Source organism: Phaseolus vulgaris, unplaced genomic scaffold (assembly GCF_000499845.2).
Source record: "Phaseolus vulgaris cultivar G19833 unplaced genomic scaffold, P. vulgaris v2.0 scaffold_16, whole genome shotgun sequence".
NCBI lineage: Eukaryota > Viridiplantae > Streptophyta > Magnoliopsida > Fabales > Fabaceae > Phaseolus > Phaseolus vulgaris.
This window is the reverse complement of record NW_027174085.1, coordinates 520,007-546,860: the sequence shown is the minus strand read 5'-3', so window position 1 is coordinate 546,860 and position 26,854 is coordinate 520,007. Positions and strand designations below refer to the sequence as shown.

General features: G+C 47.9%; 1 protein-coding gene across 1 annotated transcript; it reads right to left on the bottom strand.

Annotated features, from left to right (window-relative positions):
* Positions 1-21,940: 21,940 nt before the first annotated feature.
* LOC137817119 (lysine-rich arabinogalactan protein 19-like) lies at positions 21,941-22,585 on the bottom strand. The gene has a single exon (XM_068620349.1). The coding sequence runs from the start codon at positions 22,583-22,585 to the stop codon at positions 21,941-21,943; it is 645 nt and encodes a 214-aa protein (XP_068476450.1).
* Positions 22,586-26,854: the final 4,269 nt, after the last annotated feature.

Genomic DNA, 26,854 nt, shown 5'->3' with positions numbered 1-26,854 from the left:
TTCACCAGCTTCCTTCTTTTCCTCCCTTGCTCGGGGCCTTCAGCTGGCGCGACCGAGAGAGGAGGGGCTGCAATAGGCTCGGTGGTGGAAGAAGAGGAGCCAGTCCCTTTGGCCCCCCGGAGTTTGGCGAGCTCCAGCAAAGCTTTCCTCCTATCCTTCCCTGACATGGTATCTACATCGAAAGGAAAAAGAAGAGTTAGATGGCCTAGTTATGCGAGTAAGTCAAAATGTACGCAATCATGCATGAGAATGTGCAAGTATCCTAAGAGGTGGAAGAAGAAGAGCTACCTATGTATTTTTTCAGGGCCAACACATCAAACTCGTGCTTGATGAGGCGTGCAGAGTTGTACTTGGCCCCCAGGAACAGCCCACATAGCTCACGCTCGTAGGGGGCCATGGATTCGAGGTCCCGGGGTTTCTTGAACTCAACCGCAGGAACCCAGTAGAGGGGGTACCCCTCGAGCAACGTTGGACTTTGTGGGGTGGCAGATATCATGTAGAACCTGCCCTTCCAATCTTTGAAGGATTGCTGATACAGGCCCAAGAGCACCCGTCCAGCAACCCCGTTCAGGCTAACCCAGGACCTGTCCCTAGGGTTCTTCGCCTCGAAGAAATAGAGGAACACGTCCACGGAGGCTTTATGCCCGAAGTAGTTGCAGAGAATTTCAAATGCCCGGATGAAAGCCCAGGCATTTGGATGGAGTTGGCAGGGCGCGACGTTCAACTCCATCATCAGCTCCTTCTCGAAAAAGGTGAATGGCAGGCGTAGCTTCAACCTTTTGAAGATGGCAGAGTAAACGAAGACGAAGGGCACCCCATTGGTGGCCCTATCGTCCGCGTAGACGGGCATCCTTCGAGGAGGAATGCGGATTTGGATGTTAAAGTCGTTTTCCCTGTCGATGGCGCAGGAAGGCTCATCGGGATTGTTGCTCAGCAGGGACGTGAGGTGGCCCTGGGGTAGTAGGGTGGAGGTTTCGGCAAGCAACACCAGGGGGGCCCAGTCGTAGACCCTGGCGTTGTCATGGTAGGAGGTTGCAACGGGTGGAGGTGGAGCTGGCGCACTTGCGGAAGGCTGTGCACCAGAAGACGAGGCAATAATGCGAGCAGTTTGTTTCAAGCGAGCCATCGCGAGATAGCTGCAATGGAGAAAAAACGAAAGTCAGAATGAATGGAAGAAGAGGGAATGATGAATGGTTCGGTGAAAACAGAGAAGGGGAAGGAGAAAGAAATGCCCAGGTGAAAAGAGGAAGAAGGAGAAGCAGAAATCAGAGCAAGAACGCGAAAAACCCTAGCGCGGGTCGAGAGAGGGAAAACAGAGAAGATGAATGCATGATAACGAGAAAGATGAATGCAATCGGTAAAAGTAACCTAAGTGGACCAAGGAAGAAGAAAAACCATACCTTTGAATGATCGCAAGAGTCTTGAAGGTAGAAAGCTGGAAGAAGGATGGAAGCGCAGAGAGAGAGTTCGCAGGAAGTCTAAGAGTTGATTGAAGAAGATGAAGGAACAGTGAAGGCGCGCGCCTATTTGAAAAAGGGAAGCGCTAGCGACACTCCACGCTGACCGTTGATGCGTCCACGCGTCGCATGATTAAAGGAGGAAGTTGTAACGTTAAAGGGGCCGCACGTGAGGTGGCACGAGATGTGGCCCACGTGCCACGTGAACCGAGGGCACGACCACTCAGTCTCTTCGCTGAGAACGAGTTCACAGCTCGAGACTGGGGGGCTTGTGATCCGGTCGGTCATCGGTGGTCGATGACGTCAGCAGAAGATAACCACGTGGACCACTCGCAGGGTGACACCTGGACACTCGCATTGGTGGTTCTGTGATCTAACTTGATCGTCGGAGTGCAAACGGCCGCTAGAGGCGCCGTCTGTGTGTTTTGCAGGTCGCGTTTGGAGATCCTAGAGAAGGTTCTAAGGGTGATTTTGCAAATAACACAGTCGCGTAGACGGGGTAGAGAGTGCAACGAAGCGATTCCTCCACGCGCAAGTTGTCGACAGGATCAGCTTCGCTTTTAAAGCGAGCAATAACCAAGCTGAGTACGAGGCACTGATAGCAGGGATGCTCCTAGCCAAAGAAATGGGTGCACAGAACCTCTTGGTAAAGAGTGATTCACAGCTGATCACGGGGCAAGTCTCGGGAGAATTTCAAGCTAAGGACCCACAAATGGCGGCGTACCTAAGGTATGTCCAGCTGCTGAGAGGAGCATTCAGCGCTCTTGAACTAGTACATGTCCCAAGGGAGCAAAATGCCAGAGCTGACCTGCTTGCCAAGCTGGCCGGCTCAGGCAAGGGGGCAGACAGAGGACAGAGATCCAAGAGGCGCTCAAAGCTCCGCGGAAATTTGTGGAAGATAACAGGGTGGACGTCCTCCATATTGGTACAGCAAGAGGAAGGCCGAGGAGTCATCATTCTTTGACTCAAGATACGATGAAGACACCTCGCATCAACACATACGCGGACGCACCCGAGGAAGGAAAGCATATGCGGGTATATACTTTGACCGAGGAAGACACTTGGATGACGCCATACAGGCGATACCTGGCGGATGGGATTTTCCCAGCGGAACCAGAAGAAGGCAAGAAGATTAAGAGGAACGCTACAAGATATACCATGTTACACGGGATATTGTTCAGACACGGGTTCACACACCCGATCCTGACGTGCGTAAGCGGCGACGAGTGCACCAGCATAATGGCTGAACTCCACGAAGGTATTTGCGGGAGCCACGTGGGGGGAAGGTCTTTAGCTTCTAAAGTGGTACGTGCCGGCTTCTACTGGCCAACGGTGAAAGAGGATTGTGTGCGACACCCCCAGCGTTGCAAGCAGTGTCAGAGGCACGCTGATTGGCACAAGGCGCCGCCAGAGGAGCTGAGATCCATATATAGTCCATGGCCCTTTCATACGTGGGGAATCGACATCCTTGGCCCGTTCCCACTGGCAATAAGACAAATGAAGTACCTGATTGTCGCCATTGAATACTTCACCAAGTGGATAGAGGCGGAGCCCGTGGCCCAGATTACCGCGCACAAGGTGCAGCACTTTGTTTGGAAGAACATCGTGTGTCGTTTCAGTGTGCCTAGGCGGCTGGTGTTCGACAATGGCACCCAATTTGCAAGTCAACAGCTGAGAAACCTGTGCGCAGAGGTAGGCATCAAGCAAGTGTTCGCATCAGTCAAGCACCCCCAGACGAATGGACAAGTAGAGTCAGCAAATAGAGTTTTGCTGAGAGGGCTGAAGAGAAGATTAGAGAAAGCTAAAGGGGCGTGGGCAGAAGAAGTGCCGAGGATTGTATGGGCGTACCACACCACACCCCAATCTGCCACCATGGAAACGCCTTTCAGTCTAGTATATGGGTCAGACGCGATGATTCTAGTCGAGATCCACGAGAGCTCGCCACGTTAGTAGAATTTTGTGGCTGAAGAGTCTAATGAAGAAAGGCGAATGAACCTAAACTTACTAGACGAAGCCAGGGAGGAAGCAAGAATAAAGGCTGAGGCAGTGAAGAGAAGAGTGGAGTGACAGTATAGCTCCAAGGTGAAGCCGCGACAATTCCAGGTTGGTGACTTAGTCATGAGGAAGGCTCAGCCATATGAGCTAGAGAATAAGTTATCTCCCAAATGGACCGGACCCTTCAAAGTCACCAAAGCCAAGGGGAATGGTTCATACAATCTAGAGACTTTGGAAGGAGGTCCCATTCGACGCAGCTGGAACGCGGCCAATTTGAAATTTTATTTCAGTTAAGTTATGAGTAACGAAATACAAATTGTAAAGGGGACACTCTTTTTCCCTCTCGGGGGTTTTTTAATCAGGTCACCCAAGTAAAAAAGAAGTTCAACAAAACTTTGTGATGAGAATCAAATAAAGGAGGCTTTTATTAATGGAGGAAGAGGACATCCACCCTCACATTTGAAGTTCTTCCTTCTAGTCTTCTCAAAATTAAAAGAAGACATAAAATAAAGATGAGGCCCAAGCCCAAAGCCCAAGCCCAAGCCCAAGAAGGCCAAAGCCCAAAGAGCCCAAGTCCATCCCATGAGGGGCAAGGCCAAGCTTTGAAATACTCTTGTATAGTTTTAGGAGGTGTGGTTATTAAATAAAGGTGTGTGAAAATGTAAAATAAAGTCACATTGTCCATGTGACTTAGGAGAGTGGTGTAGGTGTAGTTTTTAGGAGGTGTCATGGTAGAAAAAGGTCACACCTCCCATGTGACTTGTTTTTGGTGGGAATTTCAAATGAGTTTATTTGAAATTTCCCACCTATTTTTCAGCACCTTAGGCTATAAATAGAGGTGTTTCCTTTGTAAAATTCAGATTGGAATTAATCTAAGAAAACTCTACTCAAATTTTGAGTGAACTTTGGAGAGCTTTGAGCCTTCTTCTCTAGTCTTATCTTGATGGATCAATGGAGTCCTCAAGTGGCGGCATCACTCTCATCTAGGAGCATTCCACACTTCTAGTGGCGAGATCATCCGTCCTCCTTCCATCTTCATGAGCATTTCTTCTCTCCTTCCTTTCTTCTTTGTTAATTCTTTGTTCTAAGCTTGTTGTCTTGTTTTTTTGGTTCGGCTGTTCTTAATTTTCCAGCACCTATGTTTTGTTCTTTGCCTTCTAAATTCATTTTGTTCGGTTGAAATGTGTTCTTATGCAATTTTGTTCGGTACTTCTTAATTCTACCTCTTTTGTTGGTTCAATTTGACTATAATTGGTTCATCCAAATGAGTTTGGGATTTGGTTCTAGTTTTTGGTGAGTTCTTGTCTTAGAACAAATGATCCAACTCTAAGAAAAGTGCCTCTATAATGTCCAACTCAAGGTGATTCCTAAGAAGGTCAAGAATCATTCTCTATATGGCTAGTGGAATCACATCATGTGGTATCATGAGTCTTAGGTTCTTCTTGCTTAATTGTTGAGTTGTGTGCACTTTAATTTCAAGAGCTCTTTAATTTTCTTGCAATTTAAGTTTCTATTTTAGGAATTAATTGAGTTTTCTTGCTTTTTTCTTTTATACCAAGTGTTTGTGAAAAGGTTATGGCACTCATTCTTCTTATGAGTATGGTTGCTCTTTTGGAATGGCATTATCCTTCCTAGAGTTTACCTTAAGCTTCCTTTCACTTGTTAAAATTTGTGATGTGTCTTTTAATTTTGTAATCATGTCAAGTTTTGTCTTAGTCTGTTATTCCATAATTGTCATTACTTCTAGTAGTACTTTTCTTGTTTTGATTGTTTCTTGCTTTAGTGTCTATAATTTTCTGAATTGATATTGATCATTTGTGCATTTTCTTTTTAGAATTGAGTTCATACTTGTATTCTAGACCTATACAAGTTCCAATACATCATTTTCTATTATGTCTTTGCTAGTTCATAATCCTGTTTTTTATTCCTATTAGGATTCCTCTGTTTCTGAAAAAAGTGCTTACTTTTTTTTCCTTATTGCAATTGATTTACTTACTGGAAAATTCTGAAATTCTGGATTTGAGATATTCAAAGTGTTAGAAAAGAATAGAAAAAAGAATCATTCAAAAATACGAAGTACACAAAAAATGATAAATAAAATAAAAAAAGTGTACAATTCTGCCGAAAAAATACGGTAATCTGGCAGCGATTTTGAAAAATTTATTTCTCTCAATTGGCTTACTGTTTTTAATTGATTCCAGTGCCATTATTGAGTTAACATCTTGAAGTTTCTGTGGTTTAAATTTCATAATCCAGTTCGCTCTACATAATTCCAGTTAAATCAGTGAATATCGAGCACAGTTTGCATTTTAAAAAAAAAATTTCCAGTAGCTAATTTTTTGTTTTCTTCATCTACTCTAGTGCTTTTCCTTAAGTATTCTTTTGTGTGCCTACTTTTCTCATTGATTTCTTTATTTTCTTGATTGTCTTTCATTCTTACTCTTTGAGTTTGTCTTACATATAGTATTCCTTTTGCAATTACCTTTCCTTGCTTATACCTTTTCTTGTTTGTCTTTATTGTTTCATTGATTTTGTGGTGGTTGCTTTTGAGATTGGTGTGCTTGCTTTGACATATTTCGTTTGAGGATTCCAAGGCCTCAAGATCAGATTGGTGCAAGAACATTATTTCTTTGAGAGTGATCTCTTTTTTCAGCCTCATTTCACTTCGGCAGTTTCATTGCCAAGCTCACTGTTTTTGCTAATTTTGTTTCTTAACTTGTTTGCTGTTTTTGTGTGTTTGCTGTTTTTTATTTGCAAAATGGCTGACTATTCAAGTGGTGCATCTTACAAACAGCATTCTCCTTCCAAAGCTTCAGTCCTTGGTGAAGAAGAACATAGAAGAAGGAGGCATCACCATCATTCTCATGAAGAGAGCTATAACCGTGACCAAAGATATCACCAAGTGTTCAACATTGCTTGTAAAAAAGTCCCTAGTTTTAATGGTGATAGTGATCCTAATGTGTATTTAGAATGGGAGACTAAGGTTGACCATTATTTTCATGTGTATAAGGTCCAAGATGACCAAAAACTTAGATTAGTTTCTTTATCCTTTTTGGGCTATGCCAAAGAATGGTGGCATAAAATTGTAATGGACATTATATATCGCAAGAAACCTCCCGTGGTTTCTTGGAATGCTTTGAAAGAGTGTATGTGCGCGAGGTTTGTTCCTCCTTCTAGGAAGGAACACTTGTTGAAGTTCCAAAGGCTTCCTCAAGGACATAGGATGGTAGATGAATACTTTAAAGATTTTGAAACAACTTTGACTAAAATGAATATGCATGCTAATGAAGAGTCAAAGATTAAATGGTTTGTATGTGGTTTGAAAAGAGATATTAGAGATTTTGTAGAATTAAAAGAATATTCTTCTTTAAAGAGCGTGTTTCGCAAAGCCATCAAGGTAGAATCATATCTTTTGAACAAAACTTTCGAAAATACTCATGATGATGATTTCTACAACTCTTCTAGGAAGGATGCAAACAAAATTTCTCCTTCCAATTTTTCCAAACAAACCATGTTTCCAAACAAAGTTTCTACTACAAATCTTTCTACTCCTAAGTCACCTACCAAAACTTCAAATATCAAATGTTTTAAATGTTTAGGTTTTGGGCACATAGCTCTTCATTGTCCACAAAAGCAAATCTTAAAGATCAACAAGGTAAAACAAGACCTAACTCACCCACCTACCACAAGTAAACAAGAAAAAGACAAAGAAGGCCAAGTTGACATGGGTCTTATCCTTTCACCTCCAAGGTGTTTTCCTTCCTTATCTTTTTCATTACCCAAGGTTCTTATTTCACCACCATCTTGGTTAAAAAATGTTAGGGATGATTTGTTCATACCTCCTAATGGTTGTCACCATTTAAGAGGTCTTTTTCCAAAACATCACATCATTCCCAAACAAATTTTTCCAACTTGGTCGATTTATAGAACCTCCTTTTCTGAAATCCCATTATTTACAAATGCTAAGTCATGTTTACATTTTTCTTCCACTTTTAATTGTAAAACTAAACTGACTTTGTTATATGCAGGGATTCAGAATTCGTGGACGAATTCTCTCCAACTCGAGGAGTATGATGAGAATCAAATAAAGGAGGCTTTTATTAATGGAGGAAGAGGACATCCACCCTCACATTTGAAGTTCTTCCTTCTAGTCTTCTCAAAATTAAAAGAAGACATAAAATAAAGATGAGGCCCAAGCCCAAAGCCCAAGCCCAAGCCCAAGAAGGCCAAAGCCCAAAGAGCCCAAGTCCATCCCATGAGGGGCAAGGCCAAGCTTTGAAATACTCTTGTATAGTTTTAGGAGGTGTGGTTATTAAATAAAGGTGTGTGAAAATGTAAAATAAAGTCACATTGTCCATGTGACTTAGGAGAGTGGTGTAGGTGTAGTTTTTGGGAGGTGTCATGGTAGAAAAAGGTCACACCTCCCATGTGACTTGTTTTTGGTGGGAATTTCAAATGAGTTTATTTGAAATTTCCCACCTATTTTTCAGCACCTTAGGCTATAAATAGAGGTGCTTCCTTTGTAAAATTCAGATTGGAATTAATCTAAGAAAACTCTACTCAAATTTTGAGTGAACTTTGGAGAGCTTTGAGCCTTCTTCTCTAGTCTTATCTTGATGGATCAATGGAGTCCTCAAGTGGCGGCATCACTCTCATCTAGGAGCATTCCACACTTTTAGTGGCGAGATCATCCATCCTCCTTCCATCTTCATGAGCATTTCTTCTCTCCTTCCTTTCTTCTTTTTTAATTCTTTGTTCTAAGCTTGTTGTCTTGTTTTTTTGGTTCGGCTGTTCTTAATTTTCCAGCACCTATGTTTTGTTCTTTGCCTTCTAAATTCATTTTGTTCGGTTGAAATGTGTTCTTATGCAATTCTGTTTGGTACTTCTTAATTCTACCTCTTTTGTTGGTTCAATTTGACTATAATTGGTTCATCCAAATGAGTTTGGGATTTGGTACTAGTTTTTGGTGAGTTCTTGTCTTAGAACAAATGATCCAACTCTAAGAAAAGTGCCTCTATAATGTCCAACTCAAGGTGATTCCTAAGAAGGTCAAGAATCATTCTCTATATGGCTAGTGGAATCACATCACTTTGTCTCAGTTTTTTCTCCTCTCACTCAAAGTGTAAGACCAAAGGTTAAAGAAATAAAAGACAAAGACTCAAGGCAGCGTCAGGCGTCGCCAAGATGAGGTGTCGCCAAGGTGAGGCGTCGCCAAACGTAGGCGTCGCCAAGAAGGGGGCGTCGCCAAAATGAGATGTCGCCAAGGTGGAACATCGCCAAGATAAAGAGTCGCCAAGGTGAGGCATTGCCAAAAGTAGGCATCTCCAAATAGGGAGCATACATCAGAATTCGAAGCAAGCAATAAGAACACATGCATGCACCTAAAGCTCAAGATGACAGGTATGTCCAACACAAGGTGCAAGCCGGGAGCTTAGCCCCTGGGCACGGGTTAAGGGATTCCTTCGGGACGCCCCCTCCTCAGGTATGAATAGCTAGCCCCGGTATCAGATGTTCGACAAGGTAAAATCCGGGAGTTTTAGTCCTTGAGCAGGGGTTAAGGGATTCCTTTGGGACGCCTCCTACTCAAGTATGAATAACTAGCTCCGGTATTAGATGGGGACACTTCGCCTTGGTGTTTGAGACACTCCATGGACGATACGGCGCTGTTATACAGGCATCTCCATGGGCGTGGGCACCAAAGCGACTTTATCCCAAGTGTTAGACACGCTGAGGACACCCAGAGCAGGTCTTTCCTCGAGCGTGGACACTCAGTACAGATGAGATAAGCCCTCCTAAACACAATGGGGAGGTGCTGGAGGTAACGCACGCAACACGACAGAGGAAGCAAAAGTAGATGCAAGTATGCAAAGACAAAGCGGGTAGCGTTTAAACATAAATCGAAGTATGAATCAAGAGTTACAGTTACAGACAAAGTTCCAGATAATCGCAGTATGAAAAGCGAAATCTGGCCACCCTTCAATGGCCTCCGGAGTCTAAACAGGATGATGATGAAGCCCCGTCCTCGAACCTCAACGCCTGGGCCAGCAACGACCTTTGTTGTCGGTTTATCTTTGAACCTACACCAAGAGAGACAAGCATGGTGAAAGACGGGGACAAACTAAGGCACCGCAAGATAAATCATGCAAGAACCCAGCAAAGGCGAAGAATGGGAGGTTATGAGAAAATCTCTCGTACATATGTATTTCTCCAAGGCCTCAACGTTGTACTCCAGACTTATCAGGGCGGCAGCGTCAAAATCTCCCGCCCCAGCCAAGATCCGACAAGCTTCCTGGTCGTTCGAAGGCAACCTCTTAAAAGGCTTGGACTTCAGAGCTCTCGTCTCCTTCACCCAGTACAGTGGAAAATCGTCAAGGGCGGAGGGCACGAGGTCGGAACAGTAAACCTTAAAGAACTTGCCCTTCCACCCTGTGAAGGAGTGCTGGAAGGGGGTTAGGAGGACCCTGCCGAGAACGTTGCTGAGGGTCACCCAAAGGTTGTTTCTTTGCCTCTTCACCTCAAAGAAGTGAAGGAAGATGTCCACAGAAGGTGCACACCCCAGGAAACCAAACAGTATGTCGAAGGCTTTGACGAAAGCCCAACTGTTAGGGTACAGTTGGGCTGGAGCAGCATTGATTTCTGTTAACAGTTCCCTCTCGAACCTAGAGAAGGGCAGGCGCACGCCGACGCTCTTAAAGACTACCTGATAAAAGTAGAAAAAAGGGACCCCGTTGTTGGCCCGCTCGTCCCCACACACCGGCTCCCCTAAGGTGCAAGGAAGCACGACGATATCGTCATCATGCCTCTTCGCGAAGGCACGGTGGTCATAGGTACTTGAGTCCCCCACATGTTTCCTCCGGGCACTGACTGAAAGTAAGCTCGAACACTTGTCAAGCAATTCGCGCGAAGCCCGCGCGTAAAGTTCTTTATGGTTAACTCTGGGGGAAGAAGGGTTGGCAGACATGTTAGCACGAGCTGTCAATGAAGGAACTAAAAGACCAAAGAAGAAAGTTTCAGCGGTAGTGCAGAAGGAAAAAGTCGACGAGGAAAGAATGCAGGGAGGGTTCTTTGGAAGGAAGATGAACAATATGAAAGGGATGCGAAAAGGTGGAAAAAAGGGGTTGAAGCGCGGGATTTCAAAGACTCAAGCGTTGCAACTAAAACGCCAAAGAATGTTGTTCCTGCCGGTTGACTGGGATCGTCTTTACGCGTGTCTCGTCCTTGCGAGCTAGGGCACCTTCGTCTTGCTCCGTCTGTGAGTACCTGAAAGAAGTGAACAAAGGGGCGCCCTCGCGGCCGTTTGCACTCCGACGATCAAGTCAGCTAGCGAGAAACACCAAAGTGACTGAAAATTGTATGATAATCTCAATGATTGAAACTGTGTGGCTAAAACTGTGTTGCCCTAATTGCCTTGTGCTCACTGCAGGGTGCTGTGAAGACAACTAGGGTTTGTGCTCTGTGTGACTTATGAGAATTAGGTTAAAACTCGTGTAACTGTGAAAACATACCTTACTAGGGTTCTTCGTGCCCTTTATATAGGTGAAAACTAGGGTTTACCTTTACGCTGCTGCTATTATATAGGGTTCCTTGGAGAAGGTCCTTGCGCCGCTATCCCTAGGATCTTGGCGTATCTGGCCAATGGACTTTCCTTATCTGGAGTGCAATGAATAACCTTGCAGCCACTTGGGTTCTAACTTGAACGCTGTATCTCTCGCGCCATCATACTATTTGGGCACCAACTCATGCGCCCCAATCACTGGTTACTTGCCCTGGGTACGTATACCTTTCTCTCGTACCATGCATGTGGCCTAACCCTGGTCGTGGCCCTCTCATGGGTTGTATCTATACCAGGGTTTCTCAGCAGTGGTAGTAGGTACTTCATGAGCCAGGTTTACCCCCTGCTGGCACTAGAACTTATGGCCTTGGAGCCACCTTTCTTTACCTTGTTACTGTTCTGGATTGTCGAGGTTATGCCTCATCTTGGCGATGTCTCTCTTAGGCGAAGTTCCCTTGGGTGACGTCTCCATTGGGCGACGTCTCTTTATGTGTTGACTTTTGACTTTGACTTTTGGTTGATCACCCCGGGACGGTACACAAGCCCCCTAGTCTTAAGCTGATGGCTTGCTTCAGCGAAAAGACTAAGGCCTCGCCCCTGTTGCCCTCGCGGCGTTTTGACGCGTGTCACTCCCCGACCGGTTGACGTGACATTTCTGCGTCGCCGGCGCGACGTACCCTCAAGGACTCTGACGAAGTGATATTCTCTGAGCGAGAAAAGTGACACTTCAGTTCGCTCCTCCATCTCGTGACACGTGGCCCAATCGTAAGGCGTTCATTTTAACGTCCTTTACTGCTTCAACTGTCACGCTTGAATTTTTGAAAACCCCGTGCCTTAACTCACTGTCTTTACTTCTTTCGCATCTTTATTGCGATATTCATCTTCTTCTCAAGAACTCCTTGTTCCGTGTTCTTTTTGTACCGATCAGGTAGTCGGAAGTGATGACGTGGCAGCGAGCGATAATGTAGACGTGTTGAGCGGAACACCTGGCTGACAGAAGGGAAGCACATCGGGAAGTTTGTGTAGTCGCCAGTTGTTAGCTTGGCGTTCTCCGATCTCTGGTATGTATAACCGGCGGTCACCAGGCTCGCGTCATAGTCGCCGTATGTGAGTTTTAGGGGACCAAATGGTTAGAGACCGCTGAAAGATCAGGAAGGCTTGCTTAAGGTTTCCAAGGGGCACTAGTATGAAGGACGAAGTTATCAGATGATCATTCCCTAGCCAGAGGTCGAGGCAAGGGAACAGTTTACCAGAATATGCACGATGTGCAAGTGAAGCAGATCGTGATAGCGGCAGGCGAGACCACAGAGAAGGTGTGCATGGTGACACCCCGTGCTCGCCACTTAGAAGAGATCACGCTCCAAGGAAGCTATGCACCGAGTTACTCCCCGCATGGGTAACTTAGTCGAATAGCTTGAAGAGTAGAGGTGACGCTCAAGTAGAAGGTGGCTCCAGATGGTGACACGTGTACAGCTGGATGCGAGCCACGTGTCTAGAGGTGTAACCGTCAGGAGAGAGAAAGTGCTCAGATATATAAGGAACTCTAACGAACTTCTGAGGTACGCGCGTTTAGAACACTTCTTTACGCTTTTGAGAACCCTTGAGTACGCTGAGAGAACATTTGCACGGTTCCTTGAGTTTAGCTTTTCTCTTAGTATTTGGTGATTTCGTCACTGACTTGAGCGCCGAAGCTGATCGAGAGAAGATACCTTTGACGTGGCAAGACTCTTGCACTCGAGTCAACCGGCAGGATCACTTTCCTTGTAAACTTTCCTTCTATTTCGCTGCCGGATCCCTCCTCCTTGACCTTCAGTTTCTTCACTGGCACTTACGTACTAAAATGTCTACCAACCCTTCTTCCTCCAAAGTGGGTCACAAGGATCTTTACCCTTGGGCTTCGAGTGAACTTCTTGACGAATGCTCTAGCTTACTTTCCACCAGGGCCCTGAGGGAACACGTGGGGGAAGAGTGTTCCTATGATTGTCGTGCCTTCGCAAAGAGGCATGATGACGACATCGCCGTGCTCCCTTGCACCTTAGGGGAGCCGGTGTGTGGGGATGAACGGTCCAACAATGGAGTCCCCTTTTTCTATTTTTACCAGGTGGTCTTTAAGCGCGTCGACGTGCGCGTTCCTTTTTCTAGGTTCGAGAGAGCTGCTAACAGAGATGAACGCTGCCCCAGCCCAATTGTATCCTAACAATTGGGCCTTCGTTAAAGCCTTTGATATTTTGTTTGGTTTCCTAGGATGTGCACCTTCTGTAGACATCTTCCTTCACTTCTTTGAGGTGAAGAGGCTGAGAAATACCCTCTGGGTGACTCTCAGTAACGTTCCTGGTAGGATTCTTTTGACCCCTTTCCAGCAAACCTTCACAGGGTGGAAAGGCAGGTTTTTTAAGGTGTGTTGTTCCAGCCTTGTGCCTTCTGCTTTGGACGGCTTTCCTTTGTATTGGACAAAGGATGCCAGAGCCTTGAAATCTAAGCCTCTTAAGAGGTTGCCTCCAAGGGATCAGGAGGCTTGCAAGATCCTGGCGCGCGCTGGAGGTTTTAATGCGGCTGCTTGATAAGCCCAGAATATAACGCCAAGCTTCTGGGAAAATATATATGTGCGGGAGGCCTTCCTTATGACCCCCTACTCCCTACTCTCGTTGGATTTCTTGTATGATTTTTGTACCGACCAGGTCATCAGGCGTGATGACGTTTCTTGCACATGCTCGAGTGGGGCGTGCTCAATGGAACGCATAGGCTAGAAAGATGAATGGCTCAGAAGTAGGCATAGTCGCCGATCGGTGGATTGGAGCACGTCGCCTCGTGAAGTAGGCATAGTCGCCGATCGGTGGGTTGGCGTTCTCCGATCTCTAGTGTGCGTAACCGGCGAGCACCAGAATTGCGTCGCAATCGCCACATGAGAATGCTAGGAGATCGGGTGGTTTACACACCGCCACAAGGAGCACGTCGCCGGGTCTCCCAGCGAACTTAGTTAAGGCTGTCGAAGGCTCAAAAGGGTAATTCCAAGCGTGTAAGTTCAGTAAGACGATGGTGGCACCAGCTTGAGGCATGAAAGTCGAGTGGGTTGGGGAAAACACCTTGCTCATCAGCGACAGGATCCCTAGAGCGGACGTTTGTTGGTGGCAAGGTTTCCCCAGCTAGAACATGCATGGCGTAGCAGTAAGGAGGGTGCCATTCGCGATGAGCGATATCACAGAGATGATGCACTTTGTTGCATCTGATACTCGCCTTGACGGGTGGTGTTTCACAGCGCATTACGTGCTGGGTTGCTCTTTGAGTTGAGGACTTAGCTGTGCGGCTGGTTACTACACAAGAATGACGTTCAAGTTACTCCAACCTAGATGATGACACGTGTAGGGTTGGGAGCAATGGAGAAATGACGCTCAAGTGGCCTTAGCTCAGATGACGACACGTGTAGGGCTGGGCGCTACCTGCTGTCCCAACCCAGATGGCGACACGTGCAGGGCTGGACGCGAGCCACGCGTCCAAAAGCATAACGGCCTGGAGAGAGAAGAAACCCAGCTATAAAGGTAACTTTAACAGAATCTGCAGAGGTACGTTTTTCATTACGGCTGATACTGCTAAGGTTGTGTGCCTACAATACGGTCCTACAGAGCATATTCTCTCTTAGTTTTTGGGTGTTCTTGCCACTGACTTGAGCGTCGGAGCGCCACCGGCCGCAGAGGCGCCACTGTGTGTTTTTCAGGTTCTCAGAGAGGCTATCTGTGGAGTGGACTTGGAGGGCACGTGGTGTCAAGCTGGTGAGGAAGATCGTGACGAGGCAACGCTCTTGCGCTGAGTCAACCGGCAGGATCATCTGGCGCCCACCGTGGGGCCGTATAAAAGGTGATTCCCAACCATAGTTTGTGTTCGTGGTGCTTCAAGTGTTTTCTGTTCGACTGCTCGCTATCGCAGTCGACTCCTGGAGTTCTCACCGTTTGTTTGGAGTTCTTTGAGCTGCTGAATTTGCTGAGGAAGGATGAGGACAACGCGCTCCAGTTCAGTTGCGCCATCAACAGACGAAGATGCTGTGCCATGACGCAAGTGATGGACATGATGAGGACGTTGCAGGAAAACGTGGCTGCATCGCGTTCTGAGCAGGAAAGGATGCACGAGCCGCTGGTGGCCTCGCAAGCAAGGAATGAAGAGCTCAACAGGATCAACGAAGAGTTGCGCAAAGCCCTTCAGGAGCGTGCGGCAGGGGACATAACTGCACCCCCATCCCCACCACACAGGTTTCCTATGCCATTTTCTCAAGAGATCATGGACTCGGTAGTCCCGGCTAACACCGTGGCAGTGAAAGCGTCTTTCACTGGGGTGGAGGACCCTGAAGCCCATCTCACGGCGTTTCATACTCAGATGATGCTCTCGGGGGGCTCAGACGCGATGTATTGTAAGGTGTTCATGAGCACTTTGAGCGGAACGGCGTTGGACTGGTTCGTCAGTATACCCACTGGCCACATTACCACGTTCCAACAGTTTTCCAAGATGTTTGTCGAGCAGTACATAGTGAACAAGGCGCCACCTTTGGTGTCTTACGACTTGTTTGATATAAGGCAGTACCAAGGGGAGTCCTTGAAGGATTTCCTGAACAGATTCAGAGCTCGGATAGTTCGTTTGCCAGGAAAGGATGAAGAGATGTTCGTGCACGCCTTCAAAAAGGGCGTGTGTCCTGGGCCTTTTAGTGAGTTGCTCATCAAGAGCCACCCCGCCACGTTAGCCGAAATCCGGCGACGTGTTGTGGCTCACATCGCCGCCGAGAGCGAGGTCACCGAGAAGAGAGGAAATGTGGCCCCAACTAAACCACGCGCCCAAGCAAGGGTACAACCTCAGAGGGTAATGGAGGCGGCGGCGAGAAAGAGGGGTCAAAGGATGCGTCATCCTTACCACCCTAAGAAAAATAAGAGCAAGGGACCAGGGCGCCCCAAGGAGAGTAATCGCCCCCCGAGGTATGAGTTTGTAATGGGTCTGGCTGATTTGATCGCCATCCCAAACATAGCTACCAGGCTCAAAGTGCCTGAGAAAACGGCGGAGAAGATTTTGGGGCCAAAGCTAGACGCATGGTGCGACTTCCACAAGAGTTTTGGCCACTCTATCAACTCGTGTTTGGCTCTGGGACACCAGCTTGCCGAGCTGGTCAAATGTGGTTTCCTGAAGGATTACTTGCTGGAGAAGCAAGTGGACCAAGCATCAGGGTCTCAACCGGCGAGCAGCGGAGGGCAACAGCACGAGCTGCCTATTCACGGCGAGATCCACACCATAGCTGGCGGATTCTCCGGCGGGGGGTGCACAGCGCCGCAACGAAAGAGGTACGTGAGGTCGATAATGTCAGTAGAAGTCTTTGAGGATCACTCGCCCGACGTGGACATCACGTTCACCAAGGGGGACCTCAGGGACGTGGTGCCTCACGACAACGACCCTATTGTGATCTCGCTTGTCACGGCGGGAAGGACAGTCCACCGGGTGCTGGTTGACCAAGGAAGCTCAGCAGATGTGATGTTTTGGCCAACCTTTGAGAAGTTACAACTATCCCCTGATCAGCTAAGACCATATGGGGGCTGCTTGTATGGTTTTGTCGGCGACCAAGTGGAGGTGAGGGGGTATATCGAGCTGAGGACGACCTTCACCGACGGCTTGGCCTCACGAACGGAGAAGATCAGGTATCTTGTTGTAAACGCCCCGTCAGCATACAACATACTGCTGGGGAGGCCAACGCTCAACAGAACGGGAGTTGTGCCTTCGACAAGGCACATGAAGGTCAAGCTGCCGTCTATGGAGGGTATGATCATCACTATTTGCTCCGACCAGAAGGAGGCGCAGAAGTGTTACGAAAACAGCCTCAAGAATAAGAGGTCCGTGTGCCACGTAACCACAACGCCTCCCCCTGGCGTGGAGCCAGAGCGCGAACCCCGGTGAGTTTCGGATGCGGCGTTAGAGGTGGTCGCCGAGGGCGATGTGCCGATGGGGAGTGTAGAGGCGAGGTCGGAGAGAAACTGCTCGGAGACCGCCAGAGAAACCGGTATCGCAAGGGCGCTGATCGCCAGCAAGAGGAAACCTCAGCCAATAGAGGAATGGCTCGAGAAGGAGATCAGCGGTAAGGTGTTTAAGTTGGGAAGAACCCTAGATAGCAAGACGCAAGACCAGATCGCCGAGGTAATAAGTAGACACTTGGATGCGTTTGCGTGGGCTGCTTCAGATATGCCGGGGATCGACCCCGACTTCTTGTGGCATCGTTTGGCAATGGACCCCCAAGTCAGGCCCATCCGCCAAAGAAAAAGAAAATTCAACGAGGAGAAGAGACAGGCGATCAAAGAGGAGACGCGGAAACTACTTGCAGCGGGCCACATCAGGGAAATCCAATATCCAGAATGGCTCGCTAACGTTGTCCTGGTCAAGAAGAGCAGCGTGAAATGGCGGATGTGCGTTGACTTTACAGACTTAAACAAGGCCTGCCCGAATGACTCTTACCCTTTGCCAAGCATTGACGCCCTAGTAGACAGTGCATCAGGGTGCAAGCTGCTCAGTTTTCTGGATGCCTTCTCGGCGTACAACCAAATCAAAATGCACCGCATGGACGAAGAGAAGACCGCCTTCATGATGGAAAGGTCATGTTATTGCTACAAGGTAATGCCCTTCGGGTTGAAGAATGCAGGGCCACATACCAAAGGCTGATGGACAAGGTGCTCGCGCCCATGCTCGGAAGGAATGTGCAAGCATACGTCGACGACATGGTCGTGACGTCCCTGGAGAAAGAAAAGCACGTCACAGACTTGGAAGAGTTGTTCATCACAATATCCAGGTACAAGCTAAAACTGAATCCTGAAAAGTGCGTTTTTGGTGTAGAAGCAGGGAAATTTCTGGGGTTTCTTCTGTCAGAGTGGGGAATTGAGGCTAACCCCCAGAAGTGCGCCGCCATTTTGGCAATGAGGAGCCCCGCCAATGTGAAGGAGGTGCAGCAACTCACGGGGCGCATGGCCGCCTTGTCTCGATTCGTATCAGCAAGCGGAGAGAAGGGCCACCCATACTTCCAATGTTTGAAGAGGAACAACAGATTTTTTTGGACAAAGGAGTGTGAGGAGGCCTTCGTAAAGCTCAAGGAATATTTGGCGAGCCCTCCAGTTCTGTGCAAGCCCCAAGACATAACACCCCTCAGGCTGTACTTTGCCATAACTGAGAGGGCGATCAGCGCAGTGCTAGTGCAGGATCAGGACCAGATCCAAAGCCTTATATATTTCGTTAGCAAAGTGCTGCAAGGCCCGGAGGTGAGGTACCAGGCCCTAGAAAAGGCAGCATTGGCGGTTGTATTCTCGGCGAGGAGATTGCGCCATTACTTCTAGAGCTTCACGGTACTGGTGATGACTGATCTGCCAATCCAGAAGGTTTTGAAGAAGCCCGATGTGGCTGGAAGGATGGTGAACTGGGCGGTCGAGCTTTCGGAGTTCGATATCAAGTATGAACCCCGGGGATCGGTCAAAAGGCAAGTCTTCGCCGATTTCGTGGTCGAGTTGTCCTCCGAGGTGGTACAGAACGTCGAGGGTGACTTTCGCTGGGTACTCTCTGTTGATGGGTCGTCCAACCAGTTGGGCAGCGAGGCTGGGGTCATTTTGGAAGGGCCCAACGGAGTGTTGATAGAGCAGTCATTGAGGTTCGCTTTCAAAGCAAGCAACAACCAAGCAGAGTATGAGGCTTTGATCGCTGGAATCCTGTTGGCCAAGGAAATGGGGGCGAGAGTGCTGATGGCCAAGCGCGACTCGCTGTTGGTCACAGGGCAAGTAACTGGCGAGTTCCAAGCTGATCCTGCCGGCAACTCGAACGTGGAGGAATCGCTTTGTAGCACTCTCTGTCCCGTCTACGCGACTGCGTTCTCTGCAGAATCACCCTCAGAACCTTCTCTTAGATCTCCAAACGTGACCTGCAAAACACACAGACGGTGCCTCTAGCGGCCGTTTGCACTCCGACGATCAAGTTAGTCCACAGAACCACCAAAGATGAGAAAAACTAGTAGTGTGTGAAAAACTCTTGTTCTCTCTTTTCTCCTCCCCCCTCAATCTCTCCCTGATTCTCTTTTATGTCTCTCTCTCTGCTTCTGGGCATAACAGAATTCTGTTATGCTTTTCTGGCATGTGTCAGAACCCTGTTATGCTTTTCTGAGACAATGTACCTTCAGAATCAGTAGAGTGTGGGTGTCTGTGCGTGTCTGCGCGTCTCTGCGCTTGGCTGCGCTTGTCTGTACCTTTGGTGGTACGGAGTGCACCTTTATCTGGACCACACCTCTCTCATATGATGACACGTGGAGGCATGCGGCTCGCATCTAACCACACACGTGTCACTCACTGGAAGGGCTCTAGCGCTTCTCTTTGTGCGCTAAGTTATTCCCTTGCGGAGTAACTTAGCATATTTCTTTCCTCTGGGCAAATCGCATACTCTCAGGAGAACGCCAGGTGTGGCCGGTCTAGGCACACTCACCAAGCGTTGCTCCCTGCGTAAACGGCTTACCCTTCACGGTGTCACGCACGTAATGGGTTTAGGGGGTCACCAATCGCTGACTGGTTTACTAGCTCCCTCAGGCCATTCTCGTGCATGATTCCCTGAGATGTGTTCATGCGAGGTCCATGCGTAACGCTGTCGCTGGGAACCTCAGTCCCAGTTTAACCGCGTGTAACACGAGACCCCGATGACAACGCACCTGATGACCGATCAGTGCTCTTTTTGCTTCTCGCGTTCTGCCCCCAGGCCTGAGTCTGGGAACTGGTCTGTTGGTGGCCACTTGGCTACTGACCACCGATCACCGTTCTGGGTGATCTGTCCCCTGACCTCTCTGCCGCCTGATCTGTCGGTGGTCACTTGGTTACTGACCCCCCCGATCACCGCTCTTGGCGATCGCCTGCCTGATCTCCCTGTCACCTGGTCCACGTGTCACCCTGCGGGTGGTCCACGTGGTTCTCTGCTGCTGACGTCATCGACCACCGATGACCGATCGGATCACAAGCCAAGGATCCGCAGATGGCAGCCTACTTGGAGTACGTGCAAGAGCTAAGAAGATCTTTCGCTTCATTTGAAGTGGTGCACGTGCCAAGAGAACAGAATGCCCGAGCTGACTTGCTAGCCAAGCTCGCCAGTTCGGGCAAGGGGGGCAGGCAGAGGACTGTCATTCAAGAAACTTTGAAAGCACCTCGAGCATTTGTGGCAGACCACCAAGTTTTCCACGTTTGTAGATCAATGGGAAGACCGGCGAGAACTCATAGATACCTAACGCAAGAAACTCTAAGGGCGCCGAGGGTTAGAGCGCGCCCAGCGGAAGGGGCAAGATCGATGCAGGTTTGCGCTGTCCACGAGCCAGACACGTGGATAACGCCTTACCAACGTTATTTAGCGGATGGTGTGCTTCCAGTTGACTCAACTGAGGCCAGAAAAATAAAGAAGAGCTCCAGCAAGTTTACCCTTATTGACGGCGAGCTGTACAGGTTCGGATTCACACACCCTCTTCTTGTATGTATACACGGAGAGAAGTGCACGAGGATTATGGCTGAGCTCCATGAGGGAATTTGCGGGAGCCACATTGGAGGTCGATCGCTGGCGACAAGGACTATCCGTGCAGGCTATTACTGGCCCACGATGACAGAAGATTGCAAGAGATACGCCCAGCGTTGCAAACAATGCCAGCAGCACGCCGATTGGCACAAGGCACCCCCATAAGAGCTGAAGTCGATTTACAGCCCCTGGCCGTTTCATACTTGGGGAATTGACATTCTGGGACCCTTCCCATTGGCGATCAGGCAGATGAAGTATTTGGTAGTGGCGATTGAATACTTCAACAAGTGGATCGAAGCAGAGCCAGTGGCCCAGATCACCGCACACAAGATCGAGAGCTTTGTATGGAAGAACATAGTGTGCCGGTTTGGTGTGCCTAAACGCCTGGTGTCAGACAATGGGACTCAGTTTGCAAGTCACCTCTTGAAAAAGCTATGCGAAGAGGTGGGGATACAACAGGTGTTTGCATCCGTCGAGCACCCACAGACGAATGGCCAAGTGGAGTCTGCCAATCGGGTCTTGCTGAGAGGTTTAAAGAGAAGATTAGAGAAAGCTAAGAAATTGTGGGCTGAAGAGGTACCCCGCATAGTTTGGGCATACCATACCACTGAGCAGTCAGGAACCCACGAGACCCCCTTTAGTCTGGTTTATGGATGTGATGCGATGATTCCAGTCGAAATCCAGGAAAGCTCGCCGAGATTCCAAAACTTCGTGGCGGAAGAATCGAACGAAGAAAGAAGAATGAATCTGGATTTGCTGGATGAGGTCAGGAAGGAGGCGAGAGTGAAAGCCGAAGCAGTAAAGAGAAGAGTTGAGCGAAGGTACAACTCTAAGGTAATGTCAAGGCAGTTTAGAAGCGGCGATCTGGTGATGAGGAAGGCCCATCAGTATGAGATGCAGAACAAGTTATCACCCAAGTGGACAGGACCATTCAGAATTCTTGGATGCCAGCTGCTTGTCCAAGAACTCCTTCCCCACCTGGAACTTGTTGACTTCAGTGTGGAGTCTCTTACACTCAGCTTGGAGAAGGTTGAGGGCCTCGACCTTTGCCGCCAAGCACCCTCAGCCTCAGTCAGCTTCTGCCCCCGAGCAGCATACAGTTCTTCAAGTTTTTTCTGCTGCACTTCGGAGGCACAAACCACCTCTTGAAGGCCAATGTTCTGGATCTGGTGGAAGGTGAGGTAGGCCAGTAGGTCTGCATACGCTTGTTTGACCTCATGTGCGTATGCTTCGACCCCCTGTTTGGCCTCTTGGGTCATCTTCAGTGAAGCTTGGTGGGCTTCCTCCCTAAGCCCCCAAGCCTGTTTCTCCTCCTTCAGTGCCCCCACCTCCTGTTTCAGCCTCTGGAGGGCCTGCCTCCCCGTTACAACGCTCTGGGCCTGGGAGCGCCAGTCGAGTGCTATCGCCAGGAAGGCCCCCATGTAGAAGAGCATGCCTTCTCCCCTGTTTGGGTTCCCTGGCGAAATCCCTTGGTGAATCCCCGCGCCAACTTCCTGAAGATGGGGCGGGGGATCAGAATCTCAGAGGGAGAAGCAACAGGAGCAGGCGTGGGAGGGGCTGAACCCGAAGCTGCAACTCCTACAGGCAGTGGTAGTGGCGGAGGAACAGACTCAGCCCCTTCATCTCGTTCTTCTTGGACTGTTTGAGGTGGAGGCGACGTGGCACTTGGAGGGTTGTCCCTTAGAGAATCCACGCCACTTGGAGACGCGGTTGGTAGGGTAGGGACCCTAGTAGCCCTCCTCTTTTTGAAGACCAAGCCGCCATCTGAGTCTTCGCTATTAGAGGTTATCTCCAGCACCCTTTTCCCTTTATCTAGGGGTGCTGGAGCACATGTTGACGCTGCGGCCAGTGGGACCGCATCAATGGGAGAGGGGGAGGTAGGAGTTTGGTGTGTTTGGGGAGAGGATGGTGGAGATGGTAGGGAAGTGACGGGCGCGGGGGAAGTAGTGGGAGGCACGTTGAAGGCGAGGGAGTCCCCACCTCCCTTGGCGGGTTTTATTTGCTTCAAAGCCTTGGCAAGTGTGCAGCGCCTTGAAGAGTCCATTATCGAGCCTGCATCAGTCAGAATAACCAAGCAAAGATTAATTCGGGTGAGGAAGAATAAAAGCACATGCAGGCAAACCACTGAAGTTCAAGCAATTCAACTAAGTTCACATAACCTCAACGATTCGAACAATCCAAGCATATTCAAACAAGACCAAGTAAGTACAAGCAAGTTCAAGCAGAATACCGAAGTAGGTGGAGGGGCCGTGAGCCTTGAACTTGTTGGCAATGAGCTTGGCGGTGTCGGAGACTACCCCGAGCTCAGCCAAGGCCTTGCAGACCTCCCTGTCAGCGGAGGCAAGTTCATCCAAGGCCTTGGGCTTGGTCGATAGGGGCTTCTCCGACCAGTACAGGGAAAACCCTCCAGTACAGGGGAAAGCCCTCCAGTGCAGTGGGATCGAATTTAGTGGCACGCACCTTGAAGAACTTTCCCCTCCACCCCTTGAACGAGTTTTGGAAGAGGGTGAGGATGATGTGGCCGGCGACCCCGGAGAAGCTCATCCAGAGACTCTTGCCCTGCTTCTTCACCTCGAAGAAGTGAAGAAAGACGTCCACGGAGGGGGGAATGCCCAGGTACCCGCAGAGAATTTGGAAACCCCTTACGAACGCCCAGCTGTTGGGGTGAAGCTGGGCAGGGGCAGTGTTAATCTCGGTGAGTAACTCCCTTTCGAAAGGAGTAAAGGGAAGGCGCAGACCCACTCGCTTAAACACCATTTGGTAGATGAAGAAGAAAGGGCTTCCCCCAGTGGCCCTTTCGTCTACGCAAACGGGCTCCCCTGGCCTTGCACGGCATACAAAGATGTGGGAGTCGTGGGTCTTATGGAACGCGTTGAAGTTGTAGAGTGTGGGGTCCCCCCTGTGGGCTTCAACGTCTTCGACAAAGGTTAAGGTGGAGCACTCCGCAAGAAGTTCATCGGAGGCCCAGCGGTATACCTCCTTGTAGTTGGACCTGGGGGGCGGAGGATTGCCGGTACTCTTGTCTCGTGCCATTAAATCAAGAGCTGAAGAACGAAGGAAAAAGAAAGGGTTTAGTGAAAGGGGGAATCGAAGAGGAGAAAGGGGGAAAAAGAGGAAGCCCTAGACCAACCCTACCCACGCGAGAAAGAGAACGACAATGGGGGAATAGGGAAACACAAGAGCAGTACAACAGTGCAAGAAGATAAACAGTCTCAGGCAGTTCATTAACACATAGGGCAATGCAGTGAAGAGGAAGAGTCATTGAGGGGGAAAAATCATACCTTGAGTATTGGAGTGGTTGGAGATGGAGAGTGTACAGGAAGAACGAAGATCGCAGAGAGTCTCGAGCGCTCAGAGAAAGAAGATGAATAGTGGAGTGCGAAAGAGAGTGAATGGAACAGTGTCCTCGAGCGCGGACTCTGGGTAACTTAAACGTTACGAAGGAAGCCCAAAGGATATTAAATCAGGACCGTTCGAGGAGTCCACGTGTCGCAGGATCATGCGCTCCATGGGAGCGCAAGAGGCTTTGGATGGTGACCGCGTGATGGGCCACGTGGCGAGCGATTAAGCGTGACCCAAAGCATCACTTTTCCCGATTCAGAGGATGTCCTGTCAGCCATTAAAAAAGATTTCATGTCAACTGCTCAGGGAATGTTCCGTCAACTGTTCGGGGAATGTCACGTCAGCAAGAATGACATGTCACCAGAGTGCCACGTGGATGGCATGGGCGAGGCCTTAGTCTTTTCGCTGGAGACAAGTCACCAGCTCAAGACTGGGGGGCTTGTGTACCGTCCCAGCCCCAGGCGTTGACCAGAGTCAAAGTCAAAGTAAACGTCAAGGCCAAAGTCAACAGATGGACTGCACCGACAGGGCGTCGCCAAGACAGGGCATCGCCAAGATAGGGCGTCGCCAAGCAAGTCATCAGCAGTGTTACTCCCCGATACCCGTGGGCAGGAAAGACCATGGAGGGAGTGACACCACGGGAGGCTTCAGGCCCGCCTAGTTCAGAACAGTAATAAAGAGAAGGGAAAGGTGGCTTCAAGGGCATAGTACCAGCGCCAGTAGGGAGTAGCCTGACTCGTGAAGTATCCATGCCACCTCAAGGAGACCCTTGGGATAGATACGACTCAAGAGAAGGTCATGCCCAGGGAAAACCAGGTGCAGGGTGCGAGAGCAAGGTGGATACACTCCCAGGGCGAATGACTAGAGGTTGGGTCGCATGAGTTGGCACCTAAAAAGTCACCCCTTTGCGCCAGATGCACTCAAGGAATGAGGACTCACACGATGAAATATCCCTCAATTGGGTTACAGTGCTGTGAGGCCCTCCATGTAGAATAGCGGTCAAGTCAGGAAAACACGTGGCGGGAAGAACAGAAACATCAATGCTTTCTGGATAGTTTTGTCAGGTAAGAGGTAATCAAGATTATGTAATTAAGTTTACGTTTCGAACACTTTAAGGTATTTTAAATGCTTTAAGTATTTTGAACGTCTTAAAAGCGCCGAACGTTTTTACACCTTAAATGCGCTTTAAGACACTTTATATGCTAGAGACGTTGAAAGGGAGCTTGAGACGTTGGAATCGGGGATCGGACTTTTGGCAAAATTTCCCCAGAACACACTCTAGTTGCTTGCTCGAGCCCTCAGGCTACACACAAGGGACTAGAGAAGGATTGTTTGCCAGAACCAGAAAACAGCACACAATATACAGTTCTTTACCACCTTCAGAGTGTCTTTCACGGTGCTTCGATACGGAGGTGCAGAGTTTTGGTGTTTCTTGTTAGCTGACTTGAGCGTCGGAGTGCAAACGGCCGCTAGGGCGCCCATTTGTTCACTTCTTTGCAGGTGTTCACAGATTACCAGAAAGGGGTGACCTAGCAGACGGGCAAGGTTGCACAGGAAGACGTACCCAGGTCAACCGGCATGAACAGGAAAATATGAAAAACAAGATATGGTGAGAATGAGATGCAATTGCGGAATTGAAAAAATGGGCACAGGGTTAACATCAATGGTTGTCATGGCCTCCCAAATGATGCATCATACTCATGATTATGAGCGAAACCCAAGAGCAACAAAGAATAGAAACTAAGAGACAAACACATAAAATGGAATGGAGAAATGAGATGGAATGAGAAAACTTATGATGGTGGGTGAGAAATGTCACGCCACTTGGAGTGTGATTGGCTCCAAGATGAGTGTTTTGGCCGCCACTTAAGAGCTTCCTAGATCACCCAAGATAAGACCTCAAACCTATGAGGACATAAGCCTCACTAAGAGCTCACACAATTTGTGCAGAGTTTCTTTACTTCATTCAAATTCAACATCTAAAATACAATGAGGTAGGCCTTCTATTTATAGGTGAAGGAGCCTTGGAGAACAAGCATGAAGGGTAGGATGGGAAACACTAAAAAAAAGGGCAGCCTTAGCACCCTAGGCTTTTCCTTCTAGAAACTAGGTCAAAATCACTTCCTAAAGGGCTAGAAACAAGCTAAAATGCTAAATCCACCCCCTATTATGCTAAAGGTACCTTATTCTAGCATATCTTTGCTATTTGGACCCCTAAAATGAGCCCAAATTATTTACAACATATTTTATCTTTTAAGAAGACCAGAAGGAAGAACAGTTGGTGCTCTAGTTTATGCCCATCTCCTCTGGTTGGGTGCATGAGATCCTTGGTGGGGTCTTGAATTGTTTGCTGAGATGACTGCTCACCATGTGCTTTGTCTTTTGCTTCCTTGGTCATCTTCATAGCTAATAATTTTGTAAACATAAGAGATGACTACTCACCATGTGCTTTGTCTTTTGCTTCCTTGGTCATTTTCATAGATAATAATTTTGTAAAATAAATTTGTAATATGTAACTATTTTTATCTATAAGCTTTAACTTCAAAAATAAAATATTTATACATTATTTAATTTTAATCATTTTTATTACTAAACAATTTAACTTTATTTTTTTACCGTCTATTTATAATGTAAATATTATTTATTATGTTAACGAATTAGTCTCATCATATTATCGATATATTCAAAACAACTAATTTTTAAATTTTAATATACATAATTTTTAAGAGAATACCGTAGTCCTTAATCAATCTAGCTGATATCATTGACCCTTAATTAGAAGGTGATGAGAATTCTTGTTTTAATCATTCTAATAGATTTTGTCAAAAAATATATTTTATACGAAATTTCATATATAATTTAAAATTTTATTGATGTTTTACTAATACATTATCAAAAGTATAATATTTATTTAAAATATAAATATTTTTCAACCATTATTTTTTATAGTATGTATGTTTAAGATATCCTA